The 9,547-nt window shown below is 41.6% G+C and overlaps 1 protein-coding gene across 1 annotated transcript; it reads right to left on the bottom strand.

The window, feature by feature from the left end:
* Positions 1–111: 111 nt before the first annotated feature.
* On the bottom strand, positions 112–9,247 carry CLSPN (claspin; the record flags this gene model as incomplete). Its single annotated transcript, XM_008944336.1, is given in 15 exon segments — positions 112–220; positions 452–678; positions 773–933; positions 1,419–1,621; positions 1,875–1,939; positions 2,231–2,436; positions 2,980–3,161; positions 3,989–4,180; positions 4,730–5,271; positions 5,814–5,922; positions 6,454–6,526; positions 6,880–6,966; positions 7,316–7,488; positions 8,112–8,576; positions 9,118–9,247. Coding segments are annotated over 15 exon segments (2,924 nt in total), but the record flags the coding sequence as incomplete, so codon positions are not given.
* Between the last annotated feature and the right edge of the window lie 300 nt (positions 9,248–9,547).

Below are 9,547 nucleotides of genomic sequence, written 5' to 3'. Positions count from 1 at the left end.
CCATGCTTGCTTACAGCATTTTGAATTGATGTCCAACAAGAAAACACATTAAGATTGAAACAAGACAACTACCACTATAGTTTTGTGAATTTTAGTAAGATCAATGCTAACCTGTCTGTGGGAAAGGAGCCTGAACACAGTGCTAGAGCCTCTGCCATTGGATCTTCCATGTCACTGTCTTTTTCTGCTTTGGAAGATGAAGATGCCCATGTTGGAGAACCTGCTACAAAAAAAACCAGTAAGATGGCAAATTAGACTGATATATTTGTACTCTTAAAGTGTCAGAGAGCATGAGGGAAAGGATAGTTAGCATGGTCCCACAAAGGTGACAAACTGTCAGAGCTCTCAGTAGTCCCACATTCTGCATTAGTGCCCAGAACTAAAAGCTACTTCAGCATAAAGCTTATAAACCAAGTGACCAGCAAAGCTAAACACAGAATTCAGGACATACTCTGAGATACGAATTTTCCTGAGCAAAGATTGAGCAATTCTTCCATGTTCTGCTTTTTGCTGCTGCTGGGATTTGGAACACTTCCAGCCTGGCTGCTGAACTGCCCAGAACACAGGTCCAGTAACTCGCCCATGTTGGCGTCCATGGCGTTCTCATCCATGCTGGCCAGGGACAGCTGATGCTTTGAGGACTGGTATTTATTCCTGTGCTGTCCAACGTTCAAGAACCTGAAAGAAAGTCTGCAGTTAGAAAACTTGCTGGTCTGTATGTCCTCTTGCTGTTAAAGGGCACAAACCACCATCCTTTACACCCATTACTTACCCATCTGCATCAAGCAGCTGGCTCTGAGTGTCATCTTCCAGAGAAAATCGAAACTGTGACTCCCCAGCACCTGGGAATAAACTCTTAGGCTCAGGAGAGGCATTGTACATGTCCTGGGAATCTTCTATGGGAAGAGAAGGCTCAGAAATCTTTCCAGAGCTCTAGTCAAAGGAATACAAAAATACAAAAAGTTATTTGTTTTGCAAGTCTAGAATTCAAAATGGAGAATGGGATAAAACTTAAACTATTTTAAAGGATTAACACCATTTCAAGAACATCCACACTGCTCTGATAAACCATAAGAGTTCACCAAACATCAGATACATCAGATGTTGTGTAGCCCAGGTAAGTATGCTTAGAAAAATATTTATCATGTACATATTTTAGATATAAAATCAGACTGTACCAACTTTTCTTTGATATTTTAGAATATAAGATTTTATAACACAATTTTTATCTATTCCAATTCAAAGACATTTTAAACTCCTGGGACAGTTTGCTGTCCTGAAATCTCACTCATATGAAAGCATTTGGATAGTTGATCCTTTCTGGTATTATTTTTTTGATAGATCTGACAGTGAGGATGAAACATTCATTCACTGCCCGCTGGGTTAATATACAAGAGGAAGAGGACTGAGAACCTCACCTTGGAAGCAGAGCTGATAAAGCTTGTTTTGAAAAAACCTGGGGAAGGTGACCTGAAGTCTCCTGCTGCAGATAAGTTCCCTCCACGTGAGGCCTGTTTGTTGCAGGGCTGATATGAGGGGATCATGGAGCCAATCAGCTCAAAGCTGCTGTTGTGGCTGTTCTCCTTCCCCAGTGTTGGCAAGGAGAAGGAATCCTCATCCTCTGAAAAAACAAAACCACCTTTTTACTAAAAATCTCCTCATTCATTTCTGTTTTCTATAAATCTATATTTTTTCCAGTATTCTGAACTTCATCTTCCTCTGGTTTTTCAAGCCCTCCCTTTTTTTTCAGTCTAAACTTTTATAACTATACTGTATAATTATACAGGTGATGAAATAAAATATTTAATACTAATCTCAAATAGAAACTTCTATATGTAAAAAAAACATTAGCTACAATAATGGTTCTACTGTACCTAACTTGGTAGGTCCTTTGTCTGCAGCTTCTTCTATTTCAAGTTTCTCATCAGGAAGAGAATATCTGCAAATTATTAAATAAAAGGTATTTGCTGATATATACAAAATGAATTGCTACTGTCTGTCAAATCCAATGGCAAGAGAAGGTAACACACAGAAATACAATCTCATACCCTTTGATTAAGAAAGATTATTCCACTACATAATTACAGTCACTAAGAAATTATGTATGAAGGCACTTATAACTACTGGAACACAGAAAAAAATACTTCTAAAGAAGTACTTCAAAACACCTACATGTACTGATCAAATCTGAAATGGCTCAGGCATCACTTTTAAAGCATGGTTTATTTACCCCATTTTTGAGCAGCTGTCCTTAAAAAGCATCAGTGTAGACTCTGTGGAAAGTGGTTTGGGAACAGAATCACAGTGCACAGATTTCTCCAGCTTTTCTTCATCCACAGATTCTTTGTCGGTTTCTTTACCACCATCTTCAACATGTTTCTCTTCTGGATCTTCATCCTCCTCCTCCTCTGCTTCGCCAAGCAGAAATCCTGCATTCTAAAAACCATCCCCAAACAGAGCTGAGCAGTGGTGATTAATGCCCTGAACTCCCAGCTTCCCTGCATGCTCTTCCAGAGCACGTTTTAACCCAGGGAAGATGAAGCCAAGGAACATTCACAGTTCTTACATGCACCTATCCCACTGAGACAAGTGACAGGGCTGCCCAAAAGAGCCAAGCTGTTCTGATCCTTTTTAAAAAGGGGAGGTCACAGCAAACCCTACCCCAGATCTTGCAGGTGACCTCAGTTTGTCCCCTGCTGGCAATGAGCAGAGGATATATAGAAAGAGAAAAATGGCATCAGAATATTTTATACTGTTAGATTTGGTTTTAATGCTGTTTAGACAAACAGAATAAAATACAAAAAAACTCAGCTTTAGGCAATCCAAAGCCTGAACATGCCAACTGGGGAAACTTTTCAGCTTTTAGGAAGAATTCTTGGCAACCTCCCTAATATTAATAGTGTGCGAAAGTCATTTCATTGGGGAGAGGTAGCAGAACTGAGAAGCTGACTAGGTTATGTAAAAATGTTGCATACAGACCTCGAGATCGCCTTCTTCCTCTTCCTCAGATTCATCTGTCATCTCTTCCTCCTCCTCCTCCTCTTCCTCCTCCACGTCCTCGTTGTCCAGTTTAAAGAGCGCCTGCCGCTTCTGCCGCTCCTCGGTCCTGCGGAGCTTCATGGCCTCCTGCAGCCTGGCCTTCAGCACCTGCAGCTTCTCCCCTGCACAGAGAGCAGCAAATTAGCATAGCAGGTGTTCTACAGCAAACCCTCAACCTCACTGCCTTCAAGCTTCCAACCTAATAACCACACACACAAAAAGGAATTCAAAAACACACTCTGTTTTCAGTGTTCCTGTGACTCGATCTGCCAGGCAGAGCAGTTCCACTGAGCTCAAAAAGACACCACAACCTGAGGAACTGCCACCATTCCTCTTTACCCACCAACACCACCAGCACTGCACTCTGAGGGAGAGGAGAGCATCCCATTGCCATGAGCAGATGTGCTCCAGCACATGAAACAATGAAGAGCAGCTGAAAATAACACATGCCCATAGAACCAAATAATCTATTTCTTTCAGTGGATACAAGGGCAGGTCACATCCCACATGTGTTTCTGTTTGCACACACATACAGCTCCATTAGAAACCACAGGGTAGAAATAAGGAAGTGTGAGAGATCTAGCAAATGGTAACAGTCCACAAGAGTCTGAGTGACATTCAGAGGGCTGCAGGAAAACCACAGCCTGGGTGTGTTTACATATAAAATGTTGGTATGGTAAAATCAGGAGAAATCCAGAGAGCCAGTTGCAAAGATCTGACTCAGGCTGTCCTACACTGGCAAGTGCTATCCAAAAGGACTGTCAAGATTCTCTTTTTAAAACATGGCTGCCCATTAGATGGAACACAGGCACCAATTTCACAGATGAGATCCCTTCATCCCTTCATGAGATTCCCTCTATTTCACAGAGCAGCACTGGAAAAGGGCAGATGAGAGAGGAAAAAAAGTCTCTTTTCAAACTCAAACCATCACCACTTCTCCCAAACCGACCTGGCTTTGTGTGGACTGCTTCCTCCAGGCTCTCTGCAGCCAACACTGCTGGTACCACATCTGCTTTCAGCTCCTCCTTCCCTTCAGATGTAGTCTCCTTACGGATAATGTTCATGTTTATGGTCCGTTCAGCTTTGGCTTTTGATGTTTTCAGAGTGTGCTTCAGGAAACGTGCTTTCAAGGCTTCCAGTTCTTTAAATACACAGTAATTACATTTCAAAATGCAATTTTAATTTGATAGCATTTTAAAGCAGAGTGTTAAAAGTTTTATCCACAGCAGGTCTTGAGATTATTTTTTCAAGGAAGTCATTTAAACTCTAAACCTTTAATATTTCAACATTTGCAAACTCATTCTATTTGCCTAATAAAACAAACCATTACAGAATATTTTTGCTCTAACTTGTCCTTAACTGCTATTAGATAATATTTTTGAATCAGTTTGAAGGGGTGCTCCCACATGTTTTAAGTACCAACACAACTCTCTAAAGCAAAATTAATACAAAATATTCATCTTTAAAGGGGGATCACTGAGCTCTCCTTCAGGCTCTCCAACACAAAGGACTCAGAATTTCCTTTTAAACATCAGCTGAAAGGGACACCAACATTGAGCAAAGAATCCATACCAGCAAGGGAACCTGCCTGACTGTTCTACTATCAGCACCTTCCTCAGAGATTTTCCAGCTCAAGTCAGACTAACTAATTACATGGAGAGAAGAGACAGGCTTACAACAAAAGCAATACCTTTATTTGCATCAGACTCATCGAGGTTTATAAAGGCTTCATTGCCAGAGCAGATCCTTGGCTTGATGGACAGGTCTATTCCCAGCTCACGGAGCTTATCCAGCTTGGATTTCCTCCCTTTTCCAGGTTGTGCCACTGATCCAGGCCCCACTTGTTGACTGATTTTGTCACATTGTAAGTCTGGTGCTGTTTCTCCTCTTTGCTCAAGGGCATCTCCTCCAACTGCCAGAGAAATGTCATTCTCTTTTTGTTCAGTGCTTAGGAAGTTGGAGTGCTGCTGTTCTGTATCACCAGTAGTTCCAGTCCCAGCTGTATGAGAATCATCACTGTCCTGCCTCAGCTAATCAGCACCTTCTTCTGACAAGTTCTTCTCTACATCAGCAAGAGGCTTGTTCACAGCAGCATCAATGTCTCTGCCAAGGCTTGGTTCTGGTTCATTAGCTGCTGATTGATCACCTTCTGTTTGCCCATCCTTGCAACCCGTGCTCAAGTTCTTGGGGTCTGCAGATTCTTCAGTTAGGGGAAGCTGGTATTTAGTGGACCTAATGGAGGCAGAAAGAAATATCACCCATGGCTCTTGTGAAAGGGGAGAAGAGGCTGAGAACAAACTCAGAGAAAAAGAATTTTCTAATTATCATGAACGTGTAGGAAGAGGTGAGGGACAGAAGTTTGGAAAGCTTCATTCTGAGGAGATAAGGAAAGTCAAAGTAAAATGTTGAGGTCCACTGTAAATCACACTGAAGTAACTCAGCAGGAGCACATTACTTCATCTGGAGTTACTACCAGGCCCTGATTATTTCAGTAATACAACTGTATCAAGCAGTGTTGCTTTATGTTAACAATGACATGCTCCTCACTTCCAGGTGTTCACAGAAATAAAGGAGCCTAACAAAGTTCCTTCCTAAAACTTTACAGTCCAAACAACAGCTAAAATTAAACACACAAAGAAGCTGTGACTGTACAGAGAGCAGGTGTGCACATCATGCAATGCCTTTAGCATGTGAAAGTCTGGTTATGCTCAAAACCAAAGCTGGGATAGCCTCAAAATTTATGGAAAAACAGTGAGGAAGGTTCAGGCCCTTACTTCAGCAGTGCCATGGCACTTCCTTGGCATACTGGTCGAGGTCTCCTCTTAAAGAAGTCATGAATGCTCTTGGCCTCAGGCACATGATATGGGAGAGACACAGATGACTCTAGCAGGGAAAGAAGTGAAAGACAATTTAAAACATCAAATAAATGCCTCAGATGACATCTCTGAAATTCAAAGAGGCTTGACAAGTATTCTGCAAAGACATCTGACTAGGCACAGACAGCACAGTTCAAACTCAAGTACAGCAAATGCTGCTGTTTGGGAAAGTTCCCAACAGCAACAGTGTTGAAGACCAAATCTTCAACAGGTCCCTGGATTCATTAAGAAATGAACTGTGATGTTGATATCAGAATGGCAGGACCAGTTCCAGTTTTATTACAGGCCTATCCAACTCTCTGAATATTCACTAGCTTTACACACAAGTTTACAGGCTGAAGTGTTTGCACAGTGATTTGTCTTCATTAGTTACAAAGATATCTTTTAACAGGTCCTTGAATGGAAATGGTCTTGAACCATCTTCAACTTTAACTCACACTAGGTGAAAGAAGGCTCAAATCTTTTGGGTAAATTCAATTTATCCCCTGAGTTTCTTAATAGTTTATACCCCTCTACATAGAAAGAATTTAAGTTTTACCTCTAATAAGTCTTTGGCTCTCACTGTGTAGTTGTTTAATGGCTTCTTTACTTAACCTTGCTGCTTTCCTCTCCTTAAGGAAAGAAAAGAAAGAATCCTGAAGTCAGAAAACAAAATATGGGACTCTATCTATACATTCTAAAAAGCTTATTTTCCCCTTTCAAGCAGAAAGTCAGAATAAAGCAGCCAGTTAAAAGAAAATATTAGAAATAGCAGATCAACAAAAACATTGGACAGTGCATATAGAAATCATTCTATATAGAAATATAGAAAACATTCGAGTAACTAGAACACAGAATAAGGCAGCCAGTTAAAAGAAAATACTAGAAATAGCAGATCAACAAAAACATTGGACAGTGTGCATATAGAAAATATTTGAGTCACTAGAACAGACAATGGAGAGCTTTAAAAAGAAGAACACCTCACCTTCCTTTTTGGTTCTTTTAGTACAGGCTCCTCCTCCTCCTCCTCAAAGACATGTTTGTAGCCTTCACTCTCAAACTGTTCTTTGGTCTACAGTGCATAAACAGATTAAATTATTTGTCTAGATACACAGACACTACCAAGGGCAAACAAGTGAAAAAATAATTGTACAGACTCATTGGTGAGGAAAACCAGCAATTATTCCCATAAAGCTACACAAATCCTGCACAACACTTGCAGGAGATTTCCAGAGCTCCTGCTACAGCATTATCTTTGTAACTTTCCAGGACAACATCCCTCCACCTTTAAGAACAAAAAGCAGGACTATTCTCTCCTCTCTCATAGCAGTAGAACTCCACCACTGCCAGGAAGTGCCAGCACATGCTTGGGTACAACACTCCCCACTCACCAGGAACCTTCTGTTGCTGTCCAGTCTTACCTTGTGTTTTTTAATTTTGTTTTTCACCGAGGCTCGTATCGATTCTATCGACTCTTCATCCTCTGGGCCACAACCATCTTCTTCTTCTAGGCCATTATCAAACAGTTCTTTGTCATCCAGAAGACATCCACTGTCATTAAAAGGATACTGCTCCCCACCATCCACCTGCTGCCAGAAGAACAGAGCATTTGTGCAGTTCCCTTCACACAGCCCCCTCCAGTTCTTTGGCATTAAGATTACTGCCAAAAACTCTTGAGGAAAGAGGTCAGAAAAGGTAAATGCCATCTTTAACCCAGCATCTGTGTCCTGTGAGCCAGTCACACTCACTTCACAGCACATTCCTGGAGCAGTGCCCCTGGGTCTGTAAGCAGGGAATGTCAGTCATCACTGAAAACCAAAATGGCTCAGGGAGAAGCAATGAACACTTGAAATATGCACTTTACAAACAGCAACAATGGGCACCCTCCCAAGCAGCCATTTCTTTAGCCTAGAATTCCAACCTGACAGCAGCCCAAAGCTTCCTCCAGAAGCTAGCAAGAGAGAAAAAAGCTGAACTACCCATCAGAGCTATTTATGCATGTAATAAACCCCCAAAGACCTCAAAGAAATGCACTGCTGTTCATCATCAGGCATTAGGGTTTGTACTGTGCAGCTGAAACTGGTGTTCCATGGCTTGCTGTGGATTTTCAGGAATGGGGACACCAGTGATGCCAAAGCATTGAAACCCAATAACCAGATGCAGGAATAAATTTGACTTAGCTGAGAAAACATCTGGGATTTTCTGCCAAAATAAATACCTTTGCTCGAGGCTTCTTTTCTTTTTTCAGCTGTTTGAGGGTCTCCATTCTCTTCTCCTTCTCCTTTCTTCTTCTTGATTTTCCTCCAGCTTTTTCTTCTGTCTCTTGTTCAGAATCCTGTTTATGTTGTTTGTGCTTTCTGTACTTTTTCCCAGATTTTAGGGGTTTCTCCTCTTCCAATTCATTGTCAGGCAGGCCAGGCCTTCTGCTTGCTTCAAGCTTTTCACCCTGCAGTTGGTCACCACTGTCACTGTCCTCACTGTCTGGCAGACCCTGACGAATCCAATGAGACTTTTTGTTCCTCTGGACAATCCCATTCCCTTTCTCCTCTTCATTTTCCTTGTCTTCACCCAGACCATCACCCTGCACAAAAGAGTCACCATCTTCTCCATCTTCACTCTCACTGTCCTGAAGAATCTTCTTGCTTTTTGCTTTTTTACGTACAAAAAACTCTTCCTCTGAATCTGACAAGATATAGGAAGAGAAGCACTGAATGTTATGGCAAGGAAAACACCACCAGTTAATTAACAAAAAGTCAGTTAAAGTTACAGATCTGCTACACTTCACAGATGCCAACATCTGTAGGAAATCAGCTGCAACTCAAATTTGCAGAACCCACTTCTCCCTGTGGAGCAGTTTAAGTGAATCAAGTTTATGTTGTAGGTTTTTAACCTACAAAAACAAAAGAGCAAAGTTGAAAACCCTTCACTGATAGGCCAGTGACTTGCCCTGAGAGAGTGATAAAACCCACACTAAGCAATCAAGCACATAGATGAAGAGTACCACAAAAGGAAAGAAGCAATTAAGACACTCACACCCCATTCACCATCTCCCTTCCTGTATTTCAGAATTCATTTTTCAGAGATTTAAGGATGTCTGCCCACATTCTGAGCAGCAAGCCCAGCAGTTTGGATTCCTACAGGTCAAGCAGCAACAAGTTCCTGGAAAGGTATTTATAAAACACAAACTGCACCCCCAAATGCAGCAACCCCCACCCTTACAGACCTCTGTCCTCAAGAGCTGCCATCCCCTTGCTGATGCCACCTGGAGAGGCTGCTTCACAGCTGCCCTGGCCACTGTCAGAGTCACTGTCGAGGGTTTGCTGCACGTCTGGATCCAAATCTTCTAACAGAAGCTACAAAGCAAAGGAGAATTTTCCCCATTGAAGTAAGTGTTGCTTATGTACTAATGACTTGTGGTGCCTTCACTCCAAAATCTTGGGGAACTCCTTTATACGCAGCTACATACAGAAATATTCTTGTTATATTTTGATGCTTTACTGTTCTTTTTTAAGGATTAGTAAGCATGTACATTAAGGGAGACTACACCATGTCAGCTTTCATTGGTGTTTAAAGGTGAGCTTGTGCACAGAAAAAAGACCCAAGACACTGGCTAAGCTCTTTATCGTTATTCAACACCATTAAAATGAAAAGGA

This window comes from Merops nubicus, unplaced genomic scaffold, assembly GCF_000691845.1.
Source record: "Merops nubicus isolate BGI_N331 unplaced genomic scaffold, ASM69184v1 scaffold14287, whole genome shotgun sequence".
In the NCBI taxonomy this organism is placed as follows: domain Eukaryota; kingdom Metazoa; phylum Chordata; class Aves; order Coraciiformes; family Meropidae; genus Merops; species Merops nubicus.
The sequence above is the reverse complement of the archived record's forward strand: the minus strand, read 5'-3'. Positions and strand labels throughout refer to the sequence as shown.